This window comes from Pimephales promelas, chromosome 8, assembly GCF_988280905.1.
Source record: "Pimephales promelas chromosome 8, fPimPro1.hap1.1, whole genome shotgun sequence".
NCBI lineage: Eukaryota > Metazoa > Chordata > Actinopteri > Cypriniformes > Leuciscidae > Pimephales > Pimephales promelas.
Window position 1 is genome coordinate 25,894,040 of NC_142776.1, and position 23,206 is coordinate 25,917,245.

The 23,206-nt window shown below is 35.0% G+C and overlaps 2 protein-coding genes across 5 annotated transcripts; both read right to left on the minus strand.

Moving 5' to 3' along the window:
- Positions 1 to 606: 606 nt before the first annotated feature.
- Positions 607 to 8,194, minus strand: mier1a (mesoderm induction early response 1a, transcriptional regulator). 2 transcript variants are annotated; one of them, XM_039647754.2, is made up of 13 exons: positions 8,089 to 8,194; positions 7,589 to 7,616; positions 7,187 to 7,338; positions 6,961 to 7,101; positions 6,731 to 6,863; positions 5,206 to 5,261; positions 5,042 to 5,114; positions 4,764 to 4,915; positions 4,583 to 4,664; positions 2,621 to 2,715; positions 2,358 to 2,404; positions 2,102 to 2,232; positions 607 to 1,008 (listed from the first exon to the last, which is right to left on the minus strand). In XM_039647754.2, the coding sequence occupies exons 1-13, from the start codon at positions 8,095 to 8,097 to the stop codon at positions 740 to 742; spliced, it is 1,368 nt and encodes a 455-aa protein (XP_039503688.2). In that variant the 5' UTR covers positions 8,098 to 8,194; the 3' UTR covers positions 607 to 739. The 2 variants fall into 2 exon arrangements, with proteins under 2 accessions (XP_039503688.2, XP_039503687.2); XM_039647753.2 differs by having other exon boundaries at positions 2,358 to 2,485.
- Positions 8,195 to 8,530: 336 nt separating this feature from the next.
- On the minus strand, positions 8,531 to 21,590 carry slc35d1a (solute carrier family 35 member D1a). 3 transcript variants are annotated; one of them, XM_039647780.2, is made up of 12 exons: positions 21,382 to 21,590; positions 20,435 to 20,468; positions 20,233 to 20,319; positions 19,989 to 20,056; positions 19,815 to 19,886; positions 19,636 to 19,704; positions 19,291 to 19,393; positions 18,215 to 18,307; positions 13,486 to 13,553; positions 12,688 to 12,766; positions 12,530 to 12,612; positions 8,531 to 11,189 (listed from the first exon to the last, which is right to left on the minus strand). In XM_039647780.2, the coding sequence occupies exons 1-12, from the start codon at positions 21,525 to 21,527 to the stop codon at positions 11,081 to 11,083; spliced, it is 1,011 nt and encodes a 336-aa protein (XP_039503714.2). In that variant the 5' UTR covers positions 21,528 to 21,590; the 3' UTR covers positions 8,531 to 11,080. The 3 variants fall into 3 exon arrangements, with proteins under 3 accessions (XP_039503714.2, XP_088990360.1, XP_088990361.1); XM_089134234.1 differs by having other exon boundaries at positions 12,530 to 12,766; XM_089134235.1 differs by lacking the exon at positions 21,382 to 21,590 and having other exon boundaries at positions 12,530 to 12,766; positions 19,989 to 20,058; positions 20,234 to 20,319.
- Positions 21,591 to 23,206: the final 1,616 nt, after the last annotated feature.

Here is a 23,206-nt window from a genome sequence, read left to right on the forward strand (position 1 = left end):
TTTTGATTCAACACTACTCACTCCAGCCTATACAAATATACTCTGTCTACTGGCCTCATCTGATTAAAAAAAATAAATAGCTATCAAATACAAAAATAAAACATTATTTCATATAAAGAGGAAATTTCTTCTGAAAATGCTTTTTTAAAAGACCAATATCAACCATTCACTTTGGTCAAATAGGAAATTCAGAAATGAAAAGAATGGAATGTTATAGTGTTGAATTATTCAAAAAGTCCCAAATACAAAATGTGTATGTTATCATAATTTTAGATTTTGAATATTTACAGCATTATTCTTCTTATAAAACCAAAAGGGCATTTAAAAGCTAGCATTTAAAGCTAGAACAATGTTATGCACACCAAATGACCAAAGTTTCACAATAAAATACAGTCAGCTGTCAGATATTTCTTTTAAACCACCTAGAGCAAGCATGATAACATTGATAATCTATATTAATAAATAGTGCTACAGTGGTAGAGTTACAGTCTGAAATGAAAGTCTACCGTGAGTGTTTAACATATAAACTGAGCTCAGCGACAGTAATAGGAGGACATAAATGTGCTTCATCTGCATCCCTGAAATTCACACACACACACACACACACACACACTTCTGGGGCTACCTTCATGCTAAAAACAGATTCTATCTCCCTAGCATTAAACACCCTCATCTGAGGTCAGGAGTTGTGTACCTGGAGTTCAGTCTTTTTTTTTTTTTCTGGGCTTTTGCTGATAAGTCAGATGGTTTCTGTTTCATTGTGGGGGACAGAGCCTTCCCTGTTAGGGTCTGTGTCAGTCCTAAGCCTTTTCAGAGGTCGTCCAGAGTGCTCATCTTCCTCCTGTTTGACTGTGATCTCCATGACTTGTGCGCTCGGGCTGCTGGTGTCAAGGTTAGAGTGGGGTGGTGTGTTCGCTTTGGAAATATCTGGACACATGGCAGAGACGTTTTTCTGAGATATCTCATCTCGGACGCAGAGAAGGTCCTGGGAGGAATGGTTCCCTACACCTGTGAAATAAAAATAAATAAATAAAACATTTTGGTCAGTCATTTTATTTTATTTAACTTTTGTTACCTTGTTGGGCTGCATTTTTTAAATGAGCAAATTATTTTGGCTGTATTGCTCAGTTGCACAAAACCAACATAAAAAATTGTGATATGATCATAATCCTGCTTAGAGTAAAAACGTTTTTGATTAATACTTTTATTCCACAAATACTAATTTGGGCAATTCATAATAATTTGAACTGATCAAAAGTAATAGTAAAGAATTCTGGGTAACTTTATAATATGGCATTTATTCCTAGTTAACGAACATAAACATAAACTAACAATGAGCAATATATTTTTACATTTATTAACCTCTGTTAATGTTCGTTCGCAGTGCAATAAAGTTAACAGATAAAACTTTTAAACTTAAAAATTGATTAATAAATGTTAATAGATAATCATTAACTAAGATTAATAAATACTGTAGAAGTTCATCATTAGTTCATGTTAGCTAATGTAGTAAATAATGTTGACACAGAAACCTTGGTAACACTTTACAATAAGGTTCATTTATTAAACAGTAGTTAATGTATTAACGTCATGAACTAACCATGAGCAATACATTTATTACTGTTTTTGTTAATCTTTGTTAACGTTAGTTAATACAAATCCAACTGTTCATTGCTTGTTCATGTTTGTTCACACTGCATTAACTAATGTAACAAGATTTTTATAAAGTATTAGTAAATGCTGAAATTAACATTAACAAAGATTAACAAATTCTGTAGAAATATTGTTCATTCTTAGTTAATGTTAACTAATGAACCTTATTGTAAAGTGTTACCGAAACCTTATTGTAAAGTTTAACCGAATTCTGCAGAAAAATGGGTTACACTTTATTTTAGTCTCCCTATAACAATTACATGTACTTAATATAGTAAGTCTGTCAAAAAAAAGGGCATCTTAAATTAAAGTGGAAACGAAAAATGTATCTAACACTGACACTTGTTTTTAACACTGAAAATAATAAGAAAATGTATAAGAAATCAGCATATTGGAATATTTTCTGAATAATCATTTGACTGAAGACTGGAGTAATGGTGAGCCTGACCGTTGTGAGCGTTTGAGTCACTCTCTGGCTCTGATGGGTGTTTGCAGCAGTTTGAAGAGGTGGGAGGAAGAACAGAAGATCCACTGGACTCAGAGCTCTCCCTCTCATCCAAAATACACTCCATATAATCCCTGTAATGCCAAACAAACACACGGAATGATATGACCTTCCACAGCATCTGATTCTATGCACACAGAGTTTAATTAGAGGACTTGTGACCTTTAATGTGCCACATGGTACAGACGACTTGACTTACAAGACACCGGGACGAAGGCTGTATTTTCTTTTTCCAAGCCTGGTTTGCTGTGCAAAGAAATCATAACGCTCAGATTTCTTCCACATGTAATAAAAGGCCACACATTCCCCTACAGATCTAGTTCTCACCTGGAAAATTTTAATTAAGTAAAAATTACCTATATGAACAATAAAAACAGCCAAGTTCACCAACTGATCACTCTAAACGATTCACTAATCCAACAGTAAAGACTGTTTTGAAATGAGGAGGTGAGGAATATATACCTTGTTTGCTTGTACTGAGCTGAAATTTTTCCCGTAAGCTTTGAGTCCTTGTTCAAAACCTCGACACTCCTCTTCCGTCCAAACTGACATTTCCTCTGAGGGAGAGAGAGATTTGAGTTAAGGTGACACATTTAGAGGATGTTGACTGACATAATGAGAGCTCCTTTATCACAGGCTTGGATGCTGCTAGCGCTTAAGCTGCTACCTTTTTAGAATCCCCAAAATAACATTCTGAAAAAAAAAATAAACATTACAAGATAGAAGTCAAGAGTTTCGAAAAGAACATGCTGCTGCTACAAATCAAAATGTCTTACTTTTATCTGTATGACCATAAATGGAGTATTCTAAGTTGTTTTCGCTGTTATATAAGGAAATAACCTGTGCAGGCGCCTCATGCACAGACACACAAAATAGTTATAGTATTGTATTGCTAACCTGACATCGCAGCCTGTTCATTATCAAAATAAAATAGTCAACCAAACACATGAAAAGTTACACTGACTGACTGATCAACTGCTGTTCTGAATACCATTCAATTTAAAGGATTTGTGGTTTTAGTGAGGGAACTAAAATTTCTGAACAATAAAATGAGACTTATGTTCTGTTTTTTTCTCTCTCAAAAATGCACATTTATTATGTGTAGTATACTATTTAACCATGCAGCAAACCATGCAGCAAATAATATCTTGAAAAATTATTAAATTACACATTTACTTAAATTACTTTTTAAACCGTTTAAACTATACTATTAACATATTAAAGGCAGCGAACACTGTGCAAATTCTGACAGTCGGAAGATCGTACGCCCACGCACACTTTACAATGAATTTAACAGAAAATCGTACGGAGGCAGTGATATAGGACACAATTTTACCACCTGCTGAATTCTGAAGAAATCGCACGAAGTTCTGCGCCAAAAACCCTGATGAAAACTCTGCTTTCTCAGACTGGGGAATCAATGTTCACCAAATTGGTAACAATGATCACTTACTATTAACAGTTTCAAACCAGGACAATTCAACGGTTGTTGTGGTTATGTCGTTATTTTGACATGTGTGCGTGCAACAATCAAGCTGTGCATTTGTAGGCCTAAATCCAGCTATATTTGCTTCTTATTAATTAAATCCAGGCAATTGGTTGATAAAAAATTGATTAAAATTAAGATACAATTCACTTTAAAGAAAGGCTTTCTACAAAACAAGATGTAATGAAGTGGCCAAAATCATACAGTATCTGGCCATGTCTCCCGATATATTGCGTAATCTATACTTTTCATAATCAACATAGATGGGGAAAAAGAAACATTATAATAAATATGAAACTAATTGCGCTTATTATGGCTACAACACATATACAGACACCATTTGTACAAATTGCTGCACATTAATTAAATTTTGCACACAAGTTGAAAGGCATTCGTTTGAGCACAGCAAAACAGATGTGCAACATTTATCAAGTTCACTAAAAATTGTGCATTTCTAATCATTATGATACTAAAATCATAAAGTGGTAGGATTCCCTTTCAATAGTCCAAATTCGCTGTGGCACTGGTATTTTTGTCTTTTTTCTGTGGATTGCTTCAGCTCCTGATTGGTCAAATTCAGATAGATCGACAAATCGGCTCATTCAACCGCACACACCACACGAATTTAAGCCGTCAGGTCCCAAACTTTTTAGACATATTTAAAAATTATCATGAGGTCGAGAGGTTCTCTGCACGACACAAGCCGCAACGTGCCAGCACAACCGATTTCCACTAGATTTTTCCTGAGAGAAAATAATCATCTGCTCATAAAACAGCAAAAAAAAAAAAAAATCACAGTGTTCGCCCGCGATTAATAAAGTATTATTAATCGGCCAAAATTCGTACTCTCGGTTAACATGATTACATGATTAACATGATTATGTCAATCACTTTATATTTAAAAAACTGTTGCATAAACAAATATGTAATAAACTCACCTTTGGCAGGTTTCACATTAAATTTCAATTTTCTTAAAGCTTCTTCAGCATCAAAATTGCATTTAAACAATTCATAAAGAGCCTGAAATATGATCAAATAAATTGCAGTCAGGTTACAATATGATGTCAAAAGGCATCAGCAATATGAATTAAGGGAATACGCCATTGGATGGTGACCTGCCTGTTCATTGTCTTTGACGTGAGATCCTTCGGGAATGGCATGGACACCAGCTTCTTCTCCACTGTGTTTAGAGGCCTCAGATAAAAACTCTACAACCTTTTCCTCTGGAACTAACTCTGGATTCCACAAAAGCTGATCGTCATTCTCATAAACTAAAATAGAAATAAAGAGACAAAGAGATGAAGAAAAACTAAACATATACTTCTAGAGGCCTTGTATACATATTAAGTGTAGTATAGAAGAAACATCTAAATCAGCATATCCTTCAGTTCTGACACCTTTTTCATTGTCCTTATATTTACACAGGCCAACAGGAGTCTCAGCTTGATACATTGAACCAACCATGATCTCCTAGGAATGACAGAAGAAAAAAAATCCAAATGTCTGAAATCCATTTGAACTAAAACAATTATAATTTGAAAGAAAATCATCTAGAGTCTACCTTTTTCCAATCTTCAGTAAATATATAATCATCATCTTCGGATTCTTCTTCGTCCCCTATAAAATACAAAGTGAATCAAATGGTTCTAGTTAGACTGAATCTGTAACGCCATCTGCTGGTTCTACTAATCATCTACTAGATGGTATAAGTGAAAAACATCTGTGAAAGTGTACATTTCTTACATTTGAAATAATTGATATTACAAATAATATGTCTGTAACACCGTGTCCTAACTACACGCAACGCCGCGACACGCGATAAAAGGTATCTTTTCCACGTTAATCCGAGTTTTTGTCCTAACCAGACGCGACGGCGACACGCAAAGTTTCTAATTTAGAAACGGTTCCTATTTCTGCGACGTCGCGGCTGACAGAATGAAGAAATGAATGAAGTGATGAAGTAAAGTGTCCGCTCATGACACGCTGTTCTAAATGTGTGGCATCTCACAGTCGCGTCGCGTCTAGTGTGGACAGACACACTTGTTGTCGCTGGAATTTTATCGCGTCGCATGTAGTTAGGACACGGTGTAAGGTCAATAGATTTCTTTCATAAACATGAACAGTCACTTTATGCTCAACAAGGCCGCCTTTGTAATTTACATAATTAAATACATTTAATTGATTCCTGTGATGGCAAAGCTGATTTTTCTGCATCCATTACTCCAATCTTCTGTGTGATTCTTCAACAATCATTCTAATATGATTTATTGTTCAGTTAGCATTTCTGATTATTAATACAGTATTAATGTTGAAAACAGTTGTGCTGCTTAATATTTTTGTGAAAACATTTTTCAGGACTGTTAGATAAACAAATAAAGACATGAACATTATCACCCATTAAAATATCACGTTTCTTTTTTTTTCTACGGCACATTTATTAAAACTACGGTACTTAAATATCCTTACTAAGTGAACTAAGTCCTAATCCTGCCTTAATCCAAGCTGTCTGTGAAACAATGCCTACAAACGTCTTTAAACTGTCACTTAAATCCATGGCGATAAACTGAATGGTAGAGTGTGTCTATGTCTAAAGATATTTATTTATGTACAGAGTTCCTACACATTTTCTATTTTGGAATTCCATAATTTTCCAGACTCAAATTTCCAAACTGAAACATATCTGTAGATTTTTCTGACCATATTCAACATAAAGGGTTCATACAGCATTACATTTGGTATATAGTACAGTCACCTTTAAATATTTTTTTTTCTCTCTATTGGTTTTCTCAAAGTGATAACATATTCTTAATTCTTATTTATTAATTCTATCATTTAATTTCATATTTTTGGCCACTAGGGGCAATAGTCTAGACTCTAGAAACACATATGGATCCATCCATACTCAGTTTTCTTTTTTCCATGATCTACTTCAAATTTTGACTACTGTATATCTAAAACCTCCCTAAATAAAAATGTATAACATGACAGTTTATACTTAAGCTCTACAACATGCTGTTTCACTTCTTGTATAAAATGAGCTTGATATGATATGTAATATTGATAATGTAATATTTTTATAATCAAACCTTCAAAGTAATTGGATGGCCGATGCCAGATAAGTTGAGCTGTGCTGTGAGACACACTGCTGGACGGAGGCTCATCACTGGACGACTGCACATCCTCATTCTCCTGATCAGAAAGCTCTCGCCTCTCCTCCTCCTGACATGCACGGCAGAAAATGGATTTACATTTATTAACACAAAATCATACTAGGAAGATACAATATACATTAGATGTTTTTCATATAGATCTTTACTTTGAGTTTACTATAGCTGCTGCAAGTATTCTCCGAAGTATCCTCCTCCTCCTCTTGAACATCTCCATCCTCTTCCTCTGGAGACCCACCAGTGCTGTAGCCATATAATTTTAGAAGCTCCTCGATGGGCATATCGCCCTCCTACAAAACCATAGTTAATTGAGACCTATGAAAGTTATTTAATGAGCCTCATCATAAATTCTAGAAAAGAACAGGCGGCCCATACTCGAGTCAGGTCATCAATTTCGGTGCTGGAGTTCTTCTCTCCCTCCAGCTTTTCCTCCTCTTCCAGAGTCCGCTCATCATCAAAGTCGTGAACAAGCATGTCTGCTGAAGGATCAAAGTCCCTGTCGTCATCCTGCACCACTGGATCTGCTCCTGTTTATCAGACATTTCTTTTATTAATGAATAGAATTATATTAATAAAATATATATGCATATATATATATATATATATATATATATATATATATATATATATATATATTATTGATATAAATTAAATATATTAAAAGTACACATTATATAATATTATACAATAAAATGAAAGTGGGCTTTACGGCCTACTTGAATTTTGTTCTTGCAAGTCAAAATAAATGAATTTCAAAAAAATAATTTAAATCTTTACCTTCAGTGCCAGAACCACTTAGGGAGGGCTGAAAAGAGAATTCAATTTAAATGTTTGAGCCTATAAAATAATAAGTCAACACTTAACAACCAAAAACATGAGAGAACAGATGAAATTATGAACTGATTATGAATTATTATCAGTTACAGTGAGTCATAAACAAATAAGCTAAACCACATACAACCTCGTGTAAAAGAACGGGAGTCCAAATAACATGATAGTCTGGGTTATAACTATTTAACAAGTATTCGTTTTACTCAATAAAAACACAGAGGAATAAACTAGAGGTGAGTTTAGCGCAAAGAGGCAACAAGTTAGCAGCTAACTGCTAACCCATTCAAATTGGGCGCCTTAACTTGTTTGCTCACTATGCAGGGCTGAATGTTAAGAAGCACGTCATCCTTAAAACGTTTAAAATTTAAAATTAAATTGCATCTATTAAACGGCTATGTTGACCGCAAAAGTGCGTTATTTGCTGTAAATTGTAATATTTCTTTCACCTCCGCCATAGTTGTTGTCGTTGTGGGTTCTGTGAAGCAAGCGATAGTACATGTGGTTTATTCTCAACTCTGAAAATGAGCAGAGCTGGACTATTGTGAGTCCTACAAAATAAAAGTCCTGCAAAAAGTTAACAAGTACATCGTAATTATCAATATAAGAATATTTCAAAATTCATTTTCTTTAGGCTCATTTTAAAATATATAATATAAAACCTTAAATCAGATGTGTCGGTTAGCTAAATGAACTCGTTTTGTTATCCAAACATAGTTCCAAAATAAAGTAATTAGAAATGTAATACAAAAAAAACTAGGCTATATTTTGAGGATCTGCCGGTTTTACCTTTTAAATTACTTCATATTATTATTTTTTTTTATGTTTTCGCATAAGAATCACTGGTTTGTTTTACCACTTCCAGCTTTTTTTTTTTCAGAAAAAAAAAAGTTAAAAAGAAAAGCATTTATTTAATTTATCAGAATTGAGGTTTTATTTAAAATGTTTAACATTTCCTGTTTATCACTAATACAATCACTGAGCATTTGCAGACATGAATTTGACAAAGAGGAGTTTCTTGAACTAAACTGTACAAAAACATGAAAAAAAAAAATAAAGAAAAAAAAACAAAACAAGTTGAACACATAAAATGCATCCGCAACAAAAATGCCTTTGAAGACATCAGAGGATAAAAATAAAGCGCAAAAATGCACTTTATTTATAAAACAATCTCTAGGCAATGGACAAACAAATTCTTCAAAAAGTGGATACATGAATAAGAATGGACATTCATTCAATAACTGCTGAATACATCAGGATATCCAGATGTAAAACATGTATAGCACAAAACATGACTGAGAAACCGGTGATGTTGTCAAATGGTCCAAAATGCCAACACAAGTAATAGAAGAAAAAAAATTATCTTTCCGATTCATCCTAACAATAATAATGTTTAACAAAGACAGATCAAAATACTGAAATGTTCTTGTAACTTCTATTTCAATGTGATTGCAAAAATGAATACTCATTTTTAAATCACTGACAACTGAGAAAAGCTGTAAACTGTTAAAGTGCAATTACTACACCAATTGCCTTTAAACAACCATGATTCCATCAGTACAAAGCAAACGGAGATACTGCATCCCATTCCCAAATACAAAAGCAGTTATAAGAATCTGTCCAGTTGAACATTAACACTAACAATGCTTAAAATATATTTCCTCTTTAAAGCTTATCAAGATACTCATAAGATGCACACATGTACCTTATTTTAAACTCACATTCAATGTACCATTCAGGTTTTAAATGAACATTCATGTAAAACTCAACAGGGTACGAGAACTGTCAAATAACTATTTTAAAAAAGTATCAAATAACTCCATTTTCATAGCAAGGAAAATATTTTACCTAACAATAAAACCAATTTACAATCCTAACAATAAAACAATCTCTCATAAAGAATAAATAGTCTTACGGACTAAAGCAAATATTTAAAACTCTTCAATAGGCAATACAATGGGTGTTTCAACAATAATGACAGTCATCAAACCCATTGTATCATAAGTGTCCAACATGCCAAGGAAAACAGTTTATTCCATTAATTTGTAACGGACAACTTCTTCACAGAAGTGAAAAGTAACAGGCAAATATTTACTCTGGAACAACATACACTCACCTAAAGGATTATTAGGAACACCTAATACTGTGTTTGACCCCTTTTGCCTTCAGAACTGCCTTAATTCTACGTGGCATTGATTCAACAAGGTGCTGAAAGCATTCTTTAGAAAAGTTGGCCCATATTGATAGGATAGCATCTTGCAGTTGATGGAGATTTGTGGGATGCACATACAGGGCACGAACCTCCCGTTCCACCACATCCCAAAGATGCTCTATTGGGTTAAGATCTGGTGACTGTGTGGGCCATTTTAGTACAGTGAACTCATTGTCATGTTCAAGAAACCAATTTCTTGATTGCTTGATGCATTATCCTGCTGGCAGTAGCCAACAGAGGATGGGTACATTGTGGCCATAAAGGGATGGACATGGTCAGAAACAATGCTCAGGTAGGCCGTGGCATTTAAACGATGCCCAATTGGCACTAAGAGGCCTAAAGTGTGCCAAGAAAACATCCCTAACACCATAACACTACCACCCCCAGCCTGCACAGTGGTAACAAGGTATGATGGATCCGTGTTCATGCCAAATTCTGACTCTACCATCTGACTCATCAGACCAGGTAACATTTTCCAATCTTCAACTGTCCAATTTTGGTGAGCTCTTGCAAATTATAGCCTCTTTTTCCTATTTGTAGCAGAGATGAGTGGTACCCGGTGGAGTCTTCTGCTGTTGTAGCTCATCCGCCTCAAGGTTGTGCGTGTTGTGGCTTCACAAATGCTTTGCTGCATACCTCGATTGTAACAAGTGGTTATTTCAGGCAAACTTGCTCTTCTATCAGCTTGACTCAGTCGGCCCATTCACCTCTGACCTCTAGCATCAACAAGGCATTTTCGCCCACAGGACTGCCGCATACTGGATGATGTGTTTCCCTTTTCACACCATTCTCTGTAAACCCTAGAAATGGTTGTGCGTGAAAATGCCAGTAACTGAGCAGATTGTGAAATACTTTTGAGCATGGCAACAACCATGACATGCTCTAAATCTCTTAAATCACCTTTCTTTCCCTTTCTGACATTCAGTTTGGAGTTCAGGAGATTGAAATGCATTGAAGCAACTGCCATGTGATTGGTTGATTAGATAATTGCATTATTGAGAATGGAACAGGTGTTTCAAATAATCCTGTAGGTGAGTGTATATTCCAGAATGTTTGAAGCTCTTTCATTTGAGACGTCCTGCCTGCACCTACTGTAGCTTTTACAGTCAAGATCTTCTTCATATCACAAAAACAAACAAAAAAAATCCTAGGAGTGACTTCTGCCTACTTTCTCTGGCAAGAAATACAAAAAAAAACTTGGACACAGCTTTGCAGCATCCAACCATGGGTCATACAGCCACTTTCCCTTTGACCTCTAGCTTGTTTGCATTCTCACTCTGTTTGTTGGTCTGCTCTTCTGTGAAGGTAATATAGGAATACACCAGACTGCCAGCAATACTGAAAAGACAAATGCATTTATCATTAGCATCACAATGAATTCATGCATCCAGTGTTCCCCTACCATGTTTATTTTGGACGTCATGCCCTTAAGCTCCTGCGTTCAAGTCGTCCTGGGAACTGTGGGAGGACTGTATTTAGGGCAGTGCATTGGAGTAAAATAAAAATGGTGGCGTACCTTTTAATTACACAAAAGCAAGTTGCTTAAACTCAACTTATATAAAATGAAGAACAACGAATGTGTAGAGCCCTATATGATATGAAAACGCAGACGTTATCACGGAATTTCCCGGTATTTGTCTTTATTATTTCTAAATAAATACCAGTTCAATACACTTGAAATTAAATCGCAATGAAGACGTGTGTGATTATTAAACTGCAAAAAGACTATTTAAATACAAATCCTGCATGTTCAGTGTGAATGAATGGTGCAGACGATGCACAGTTTCATTTAAAGTTACCACACAAACACACTCAAGCACATGTGACGCTTGAGCTGTTTTTTGCCTATATGAGAACACGAATGCATGAACTTCATCTCCAGTCTCTAGATCCACTCTGAAAGCCACTTCGTGAGCATTTAACATTTAACTGCTTCATTTGAGAAAACTATCGTCAAGTCATAAGTACAGAAACTCAAAGGTCTTCATGGCAACCCATGAAAATTAAAGTCCGGTTTAACTTGCCAGGAAATACATTACTGTAACAGTAGAAACTTCTATTCTTTTAATTTTAACACCAAAGCTCATTGTGGAACACGTTGTTTGACAAAAAGTTTAATTTCATATGATTAAAATAAATTAATGTTTTTGATTAGCAGAAAAAAAACACTGAATTTGTGTGAAGAAAAAAATAATAATTTCATGTGTTTTTTAAAATGTTGTACAAGTCTAATATTTGTAAGTTTAATGATATCAATTAACCAGACATGCTTTTTATTCAACCATTAAAATGGAGTCCAACATTTTTTTAATTAAAACGGAAAAAACATCGATTTTCGGAAGAAAAAAATAAATAAAACCGATTTCATAGGGCCCTAAATGTGCATCAGGTGTGTTTTGCTTTTTTATGTTTTTAATTAATTTATGAAGCCACTTTAAACTTTGTCGTTAAATATTGTTATATTATAATGTCATCATATTTTGTTTAGGCAATCAGCTAGAAAATCTCAACATCATCACTGCTAAATACCTATAAATATTGTGAACCTAACCCACCACATATCTATAACACGCCTGCTCTGCAGCACTAGAAGTTTCGGGGGTCTACCACCTCCATGCAAAAAAATCCTAGGGGAAACACTGGCATTCCCCATCTTCAGGGAAAAGCTCACTTCATACCTGATGTTCAGACCAATGAAGTTAGTCCATGAGAAAATGTAATCTCCACCAAACACCATTCCAATATATGTCACTAATATATTCTGCAGGGACAGAAAAGTCATTAATATAGCAAAAGCAGCGTCTTGTGTCTTGGTATGTTTAAGAAACATTCTTACCTTTAAGCAGCCGACAATGGTAGTAGTTAGCGCAGAGTTATACTGAGTGCAAAGTACAGTAGAGTACATTAAAATGAACCTGCAAATGAAGAAGCAGAAGATAGAATGAATGTGGCTGAATGATGAATTCTTAAAATCATGAACCTAAAGGTGCGGTTACATTGGCAAAATATGGCAGGCGAAATACGGCTGGCAAAAAAGGTCAATTGTCAATATAAAAGAACAGCTAACACTTTCAAACCAAGCAGCTTTTCTGTTGGTCAGTGCAATGAATTTGCATGATCAACATGAGCTTAATGTGTGAGGGAAAATTTTTGTCTTCACAGGAAACCCCAAGACATGCAGATTCCCAATATAATGACTGGATTTGTCCTGCAAAGATTTGCGAACAAGGGTAAATGTGACAGCACCTTAATACACAATTCGAAAATATATTATCAGGGGCTTTTAAGTACTTCTGCAGTCCATGAGAAAATGCATTTAATTAATTAAATAATCTTCCTTAGCACTTTATCAACTTAAACTTATATCTGTAAAGAACCTGCTGGTGTTTGCATTTCTATAATGGGGTTTCATTTTTGGTGATATTTCATTTGTTGAATTTTGATGCCAATTACACCATACAAATAGAAAATTAAAATGACGTTGATGTTTTATTGGCAATCAGTTTTAGTAATCACACCAAATTTAATTAAACAGTTATGTCAAACTGCATAAACAGCATTAAACATATTTACAGCATGCATCAATTTTGACAGTCCCAATATTTACAAAATATAAGTTTTTATTTCAACTTACCCCATTATACAAGAGAGAATAAATTGACTCATAAAAAACACATCTGACCAGCCTTCATAATCGAAAGCCTAAGGAGGGAAAAATACATTAATGATGCATGAAAAAAACATGACCCACTATAAAAACATAAACAGAGTAATTGCCTTAGTTAATCATTACATTCCACAGAAACGTTTGTAAGATAAACATGTAGGTCAATGAATTATTTTCATTACAATTGCAAAAAAAATCTATTCAAATGGATGGTTAAAAACAACAGAAATCTAAAAACTCTTAAAACAGGTGAAGGACTCGCCTAAAAAGAATACCTAAAGAATAAAACTTCATAAGCTACTACATTCAATCTGATAGTTACACTGACTGGTATAATGGCGGCTTTGTGCATAGACACACTGCCTCCTGTGCTCTCTCCTTCCTGAAGCAGTGCCTGCCAAATAAACTAGGGCCTCCCTGTGAACAAACTGAGCTAAATAAAATGAGGTATTCATGGAGCAGGGCCCTGTCATCCTAACCTCCCAAACAACTGAGCCTTGTGCTCACACTGCTTATTTAACTAGCACACTTTTTGACTAAGAAATTGCAGTTATTTCTTCATTGGAAAGCATTCAGGCAGGAACAGACATGCTGAAATGTATCTCAGTCAGCTTGCTATGATTTCAAAAGAATTTATGACAAGCGTGCACAGTCATTCCAAACGACTTATGGTGTGTGTTCCCTGGCAATGTGAGCTCAGCTCACGGCAGCTGAGCAGATGGTGTGTTCGTGGTTGCCAGATCATCTATGGGTATGTATGAGGTCTTGTTGAGAGATGGGACTGTTAAAAAAAACTAGATATCTTAACAATATCTTATATGTAACTGAGCATGACCAAACTACCTGTGTGCAACTAGCTCAAGAAAAAGAAACATTATATTAATGAGCCAATATCCATGACGGCCATTACTAGAGGAAAAAAAATGGATATATATATATATATTAGGGCTGTGCAAAAGTTAATTGCGATTAATCGCATCCAAAATAAAAGTCTGTGTTTACATAGTATATTTGTGTGTGCTGTATATAATTATTTTGTATATATAAATACACACACATGCATGCATATGTTTAAGAAAATGTGTTATTCCTATATAAAATATTTATATTTATATAATATAGATTATGTATTTATATATATATACAGAATTTAAGCGCAAATAATTCTTAAATATATACATGCATGCATAGGTATTTATATATACAAAATAATTATATACAGCACACTCAAATATATTATGTAAAACAGACTTTTATTTTGGATGCGATTAATCGCAATTAACTTTTGCACAGCCCTAATATATATATATATATATATATATATATATATATATATATATACATACATAATCAATAAATAAATAATCAATAAATAATTACAATAAATAATCATATGCTATATGATTATATATACATATAATGTTTCTTGTTCTTGAACTAGTGGCACACAGGCAGTTTGGTGTACATATATATATATATATATATATATATGTATATATAAAAAAAAATAAACAGAATAGCCTACAAAGACAAACATTAAACAAACAGCAAACAAATAATAAAAGATAAATAAATGAAGCAATGAAAATGTAAATATTGTCTTAAATTATAGCGAAGTGTAGGCTAGTGATGCGGAAAATTCACAAGTTGGGACGGGCCAAGTAATTAAAAAAATAACCTACCAATTATTTTTGGGTGGGTCATGGGAGAATGATTGATGTGTTGACTTTTAAAAAAAGGCACAAGACACTCAATTCACGGTAAAATTTCACAAACGTGCGTCACTTTTACTTTCTTTTCAACGACAACAAAGGGGAAACCAATCAAGGACAAAATATGCCTAGCGCAGTGTTTCCCAGCCCTGTTCCTGGCGGCACACCAACACTGCACTATTCTTTGTCTCCCTAATCAATCACATCTGATTCAACTCATCAGTTCATTAACCCATGTGATTATGAGCTGATGAGTTGAATAAGGTGTGTTTGATACGGGAGACAAAAGCTGTTTCTCAATACCAAGTACGCAAACTTCGGACTTGCCAAGTTCGACTCAGAAGAACGAACTCCCAAGGACGAGAGGACGCAAGTCCGGTTCTTCTGCAAATGGAACAGAGCGTACTTGATCGTATCACTCATATCAGCACGCTCTGGCTACTGCGTTATCTCTTTATGTATATTTTAGGCAACAATAAAACGAAACATGCTACAACTCAGCCTCTTTTCGTCAACAATAAAACGAAACATGTTATAAAACACCACTCTGCCTCTTTTCATTTAAAAAAAAAAAAAATCAACATATTGGCTAATGGTCATGTGGTTCAGGCAAACCGATTATTTTCACTGCATATATTTATAACAAAATGAACCTGATCTTTTTGTTTTCATTTTAAAAATATGAAAATTGATTTTTATTCACATTTATCAAACAGAGACAGGGTTGTGTAATTTTATTTTATTGCTCATATAGTGAAGATAATGTGAAAAATGTTGTTAAAGTTAAATAGCCTAAATATAAATTTATGAAACTTCAAAAAACTAATTTTTTTGCATTGGAACAAACTATAGTTTAATGAGACCAAAGATAGACTTATACACAAGACGAATTCTACGTCAAGTTTATCAACTAGACTTGAGAGATCAGAGCCAGCGGCAAACGTCACAAGTACTAGCCGAGGAAAATCTGTCCAAGTTGGGGTTGAAGAGCGCTGGGCGCCGGTGAAGGCTTGGATGTCAGAACTCCGAAAACGTCAGATGCATTTTTAAAATAGGCGCTATCTTTATAAATAAACCATAGATTTGAGATTTAAACAATCACATTCTCACCTGAAACACTCTTAAAATTACATGTCATGACACAATAACAGTATATTTTGATATTTCACGGATTTGGTTGGTGCGAGATACATTTTGGGATACCTGGCACACAAGTCACCTCTCGATGCATCCTCGGTAAACGGGGCGAATCAAGAACACTTTGAATTGGAACAGTACTTGGGCATCGACTGATGACGTTTTACAAGTCCACAAAAACACAAGTACAGACAAGAAAGCATATTGAGAAATGGCTAAAGAATACACGCAACGTTGGTGTGCCACCAGGAACAGGGTTAGAGAATGATCCCGAGGACGCGAGTCCAGTAATTCTGTTAATGGAACAGCGCGTTCTTGAACGGGGCACTCTGCTCGCTCTGGCTATGACTCCGGTTATGTTCATTTTAGGCAACAATAAAACGAAATATGTTATAAAACACCACTCTGCTTCTTTTCGATTTCATTTCAATACATTTTAAACATTCTAAAGCACACAAATGTGGTTCAGGCAACGCATAGCCTATTGATTATATTCACTGCATGTAGCCTATGTAACGTTATATTTATAACAAAACTAAATATAAAAAAACCCTGCCTCTTTTCGTTTAAATTTAAAAATATTAAAACATATTCCATGCAATATGTAATGTAATGTATTGCATAGGCTATCGCATTGGTACAAATGTTGCAATAAACAACATTACAGATGATCTGGTAATAAAATTTAAAAAAAAAAATGACAAAAACTATCTCTTTTTGTTGAATTTCAGTTTTATCAATAATAGCCATTATAAAAGTATAAATAAAAAGTACAAAAAGATATACAGTAAAGCTTAAATAAAATCAAGAAACAATTCAGTCAGTCAAATATACAAATTCAGCGCTCAAAGATATGAAACTTCACGTAGCCTTCTGCCAAAACTATTGGCCAGGGAACGAATTATAGATTCACGAAACCTAAGATTGCCTGGCAGAACCGAACCGAACCGTACCATACCACTCAGTGGAAACGAGCCATAAGCTAAACAGTTGTGGGATCCACTTGTTTAAAGTGTTAAAGTTTACCCAAAAAGAATTCAAATTAAGATTTAATTTTTTTTTTATAAAATTTCTGTCCCTTTAACAATAACAATAATCAGACACACCTGATTATTCCAGGTGTCTGATTATTGTTGCCGTTACTACTGAGGTCAGGTACACCCGAATTAATCTGTTTGTCCAATAATGGCAGACAGGTAACAAGGAGCTGGCTGAAGTTCAGGAAGTAGTGCAGCTGTGCATAAAGCCAATTTGTCATATCAACGGAGTGAAGGAGGGGGAGGGGGAAGGAAGAGGATAGCAAATTAACCAGCAGGGCACCCACAACGCACAGACTGGTGTTAATTATAGTGAGCCGTTAGAGACGGGAGACCAATAACAAATATGCGATCAATTTTAAAACGACACGTCGACTAAATAAATTGCTGTCGAATAATTTGCATGGTCGATTACGTCGACAAAGTCAACACTTGATGTCTTTACTACCTTTATGGGGTTTGAAAGTGGTAGTTGTGTAGGCTGTCAATGGAGAGACAGAAAGATTCAATAAAAATATATTAATTTGTGTTCTGAAGATGAACGAAAGTCTTACGGGTTGGAAAGACATAAGTGCAAGCAATTAATTAACAGATTTTTCATTTTTGGGTGAACTAAACCTTTAAACAGCAAGCATTTAAAAACAAAACAAAAAGGAAGGAAAAGAAAGTGTTACAATCAAGTGATGGGTATGTGATATGAAATGGCTGTGAGGCGTTGTACATAACAATAAACTAAAAAAGCCTATATCCAGCCTGTGCTTGGACTGAATGTATTTATTTATTTTTTGTGTGTGTGTTCATGAGACTTACCTTGTCCATATCTCCAGTGATGTGTGCTAAAAGCAGAGTTGGGAGTATCATAAATAAAGCATTGTAATAGAGCAGGCCATACTTCCCAAGCTCCTATTGAACAGAAAGACAACAAGAAAAAAACAGAGACAGAAAAATAAGGTACAGTAATGCCATATCATGATTCCTTCTTCTCTCACACCCTTTATTCTAACTGCCCTTTAGCTAAAACAGAACCAGATGATATGTAAACAGCTGTAGACAGCCACAGGTCTTTTTTCAGGAACTGAGCATAATCTTGGCTTCATTGTTGAAGTTTTCAGTTATCTTGATAAATCTTTCTATGTAGTCCACCTTCTTCAATGAAAACTGTAACAGCCATAAAACTACTAGCTGTTCATCTGGAGTTCCTCAAATAGAAGACATATCAGTCCACATTCAATCCAAGTCAGTCAGTGGGGTAATGCAATAAACACCACTCAGGTTGCCAAGCACTCTCCATTTCAACAAATTCAACCAATGTAATAAATAAATTGAAGTCTGCGCTTAAAACAGTTAGAACATGCATATGTGAACTACTTTTACTCGAATTGGATGCAGCAAAAGTACAGATGAGAAAGCACTCAACACAAAAACGATAAAAACAGTAGTTCTCGACAGTTTTAAAATCCAAAAGGGGTTGCAGGTCTGTTCTGGTAAGATTGAAGTTAGGATAGCAAAATAAATAAGCTTATTAACTCTTAAAATGAGGACAACATGCTTCCTAATCCCTGTCACATGGAGAACACCAAATTAGACAGATGCAGGCATGGAGAGGTTGTGAGACATATCCTCAAAAACCTTGAAAAAAAACGATGCAAAGCAAAATAACATTTTGCAGTGAATTACTTTGTGAGATTCAGAACATAAATGGCAATTCAGAAAATGTAGGGTTAAAATTAAGACCATTCAGTTATTGCAAAGTATGAGGAGTTGCTTAATTTTGTGCAAGCACAGAAAAGCAATATTTCTCAATTAAAGACAACAGAGAACAGCTGCTTAAGGGAGCACTCGAGGTCTTTGAGTAGACTTGATCGTGAATGTGTTGCCTTTCTTACCTTAGAGTCAAGTTTCTGTTTCACAAAAGCTCCATTGGCAGCAGTTAAGACATCGTTCATTAAAATGAACATGTACCCTTGCAGGTCAAATGCCAAGTCAGCACTGCACAAGAAATATAAAGGCACTTATCAAAGACTTGTACATAAGATATGTCATTAAATGCGCACAGAAATGATTGCAGTCTTCCCCTCATACTCAATTTATAATTAACATCTGTGTTGACACTTTTTGCAAACATTAACTTTACTCCGTACAGTAGTGAATAGCCACATACTTCAACAAAGATAAGGCTGAATTGTACTGGTCAAAACAATGCGTCACTGTGGGAACGGTTTTTTTTTTACCTTGCAGCTACAAAGGCCCCTAAAATCATAGTAAATACTGTCAGCTGAACTGGTCGAGAGAATTTCTTCCTGTAACAAGGAACATAATCAATGATAGTTTTATTATCATAATCAATGTTAATTAATTACATGTAAGCCAACAGAAACTTGTCCATAGTAAATAGAGAACATTTACTTACTTTAACAAGATAACCTCCGCCACCATTGTAAAGAGAATAGAAAACCTCCTCAATACTGTAAACATTGGCAGACTGAAGGAAGGAAAAACTTTTAATGATTATGAGTATATCTTTATATCAATGTATAACATAAAAAAGGCAGAAATGTTTTTAAAGACTGGTACTGTATCATACTTAAGTCTTTTTGTTCCAAAGAGTCCTGTTATTTGATTTCCTACATATAGAAGAGGTAGCGGAAACGTCTGCAATTACAAGAAGCTAGATATTGAACAAGCAAGATGAGAACAACCCATTACAAAGCACCTTGCGCAGTTGTCCTAGAGTAGACATGTGTTCTTTTGGATGGGGGGGGGTCCAAACCTGTTAAAGGACGAACACGTGACAACATGCAGAAGTTTAATGAACTAGCACTCCTCACCTTTTTTGGTATGCTACCATCAAACTCAGGGAAGGTGATCACTCGGAGGGCCTTTCCCACCCGTAACACAACAACCGTTGCCAGCATCTGCAGAGGAATGTCACACAGTGTAAATGCTGCTCTGCTCTATTAATGTGTAAAGTCCAATATATGGCACCGACAAGTGAGAAAAACTTGTATCTGAAAAAAAACAGAAACTTACCTGCCCAATGCCAACACATATTGAAGAGGGGAACCTGTTTGGAAAGACTGCTTTTAGCAAAGGCTGAAGGTGTGGAGGTTTTGTTTAGTATGTTTTTAATGTAAAAGTAGCATTATTACTAACTTGTGATTGCTATTATAAAAATAGACTCTCACATGCAATGTTCTATTGATTGTGAAATGTTATTCTCAATCAATGACTCACTTTAGTAGTCCATACTTAACACTTAACAATTGCATGTTTATTCTAAAATGTACATCATTTACATACCCTCTTGCAACTTAAGTTAAACAATAATCAGCTCCTTAAAATTGTTCCAGCCAGGTAATCGGCTCACTACTTGTACAAAAATGGTTAAATGATTGTGTTTTCGCCAAGCAACCTACTGTTCTTGAATCAACATTGTTGATCCTGAACCAACATTCCAAACAACAAATTAAATTTGAGAGACAAGTTTACAGTTTGTTCCAAGATTATGTCCTGGTTCAATTCTTACATCAGTCTTATATTTTCCCTCTGATTTTAGGGATAAGTTATGGTTAAATTCAGGGGTAACGTTAGAGATAGTGTTTTCGATCAGGAATGTTGTCCTAGGATGAACAAAATATATTGATCCAGGAACATGTCTTAATTGGCTATACTACAAAATACTATTAATATTAACGTACAAAAATACCGCTAAAGAATACTATAGAATACATGATGGTATGTCTAATGGGGTTAACTCGACTTTTCCATTAAGGTATTGTAATAACAATTTGTTGCGAGACAAATACCCAGTTTCACAATGAAGTTTCAAATAGGCAAATGGAAAACAGCGTTATTCCTTAACAGAATGATACTGCTGCGAAAACGAAGTTGCCAACTATCCCAAATATTCTGCAAAGACAGATGGTGAAGCTCTTTGTAACATACAGAGTATGTAACTCTATTTAAAGTCCTCTTACCTGTAATTAGTGAGAACGCTCTTGTTCACTACAACTATAAGGAAAGAGCTGATTCCATAAAAAACCGCTGCTGAAAGTTTGAAGAGTACCGTTAACTTTTGGTCCGCCATCCCTGCCACTTCATTCCCTAACTCACATTGCTTCATTCTGAACGCAGCGCCTTTCTTCCTCCCCACGTTGACAAATCTGAATTTCCGCCATGTTTACAGTGTTACGTATGCTGTGACGACACATCTCATTTACATTCGAAACCATGGTGTTCTCTGTCGCCATCCTGCGGCAACTGACTGAAAGCTATTTACCCACAGAGCGACTGGCAAGGTGATCATGATGAACTGGAATTTTGGAGAGATTTTGGAAAGATTTTTTTCATATTTATTATTCAGTAGCTCAACATAGCTAACAAAACAGATTTTGTTTTTGCATAAAAACATTTATGCATTGATTTAAGCACAAAATGTTTCCAGACAACTTATACTAAACTATAACCACATATCAAACTAGAATCAACTTTTAGGAACATTGTATTTTAAATTACCTGGAAAATCCAATAAAACAGAAAATGCTGTTGAAATTAGTTTTTGCAAACAAAAGGCCTACTGATAAACGTAAGAAAGGGTCGTTTGATAGGCACCCCAATAAATAAAAGATCCCAAGATTTTCAAGTTTCTTGTCTTGGACTGAAATCTGTCATAAAGAAAACAATAGACAACTGAAAGAAAATGTGTAGTGAAACTGTAGTGTTATACAACGATTGTAGTCAACCATTAGTTGTGGGATGTGGGAATTGCACTTTGTTATAATGTTCTGCTTAGCGTAAGGGTCTTTTTAACACTTTTAGCCTATAGAGACAGTTTATTTATTTATTTTAAACAGTCATGTAAAAAATAAACATTTATAAATAAGCTGACTGGTTCCAACAGTTGGTCCCTGGCTTTCTGCTTTTTTTGGAGGTGACTGGTCCACACCTGTTGAAGGAGCAGACATGATCATAAACATAGAGCCGATTTTGGAGTTTCTTAGAGAAAATCGAAAGACTTATCACTTCTAATTTCTACTTTTTAAATGTGTTGCGAATTGAAAACATTTAATACTCACTACATTAAATTATGTATTGAAATATAGGCTATAGCTAACATATAGCCAAATACAATATTGTATACAAACAGATTCAGTGTTTCATGTTTTGACAATATCTCCACAACCATAATCAAAATTCTTTTTTCAAGTCAAGCCATTTTGAGTTTTTTGATAAACCTTTTAAAATTCTAGACCATTTGTAGCCTATTGTAACATGTAACCTATTAGAGCCATGGCTATAAAACGAATAAGCTTATATATTCTAAACGTTTTGACTAATTAAATTTCATATATTAAAATAAACCTTGTGAGAATCAGGCTCAGCCAGGAGCCCAGTACTCCTCTGGCCAAACAAACCAACATGGTGTGATTCCTGGCTGCATCACAAGTCAGAATGGTGGATTGATATTATTCAGAGTATTCAGCTCCTTCTGCTTAAAGATCAGGATACATTATATGGGTCTATGCAGAGGACTTGTCTGTTCTTGTTGTTTTTATTGAGAATCTGCACTGATGGCTGTCATATTGATGAGGTCTTCTGCACATACAGTTTGTCTAGTTGTGGTCTCTGCTTGACATTCAGGGCTGTTGTGGTTGTCTTGGGGTCCAGGTCCAACCATCTGGTGTGGATACGGACTGGATCCGGCTCACAAGATCGTCCCTAAGATATTTTAAACAGGACTGCATTTTCTAGGTATTAACTGATTGGTGCTGACTGATTTTCTGAAAAACGAATTGAGGTCAA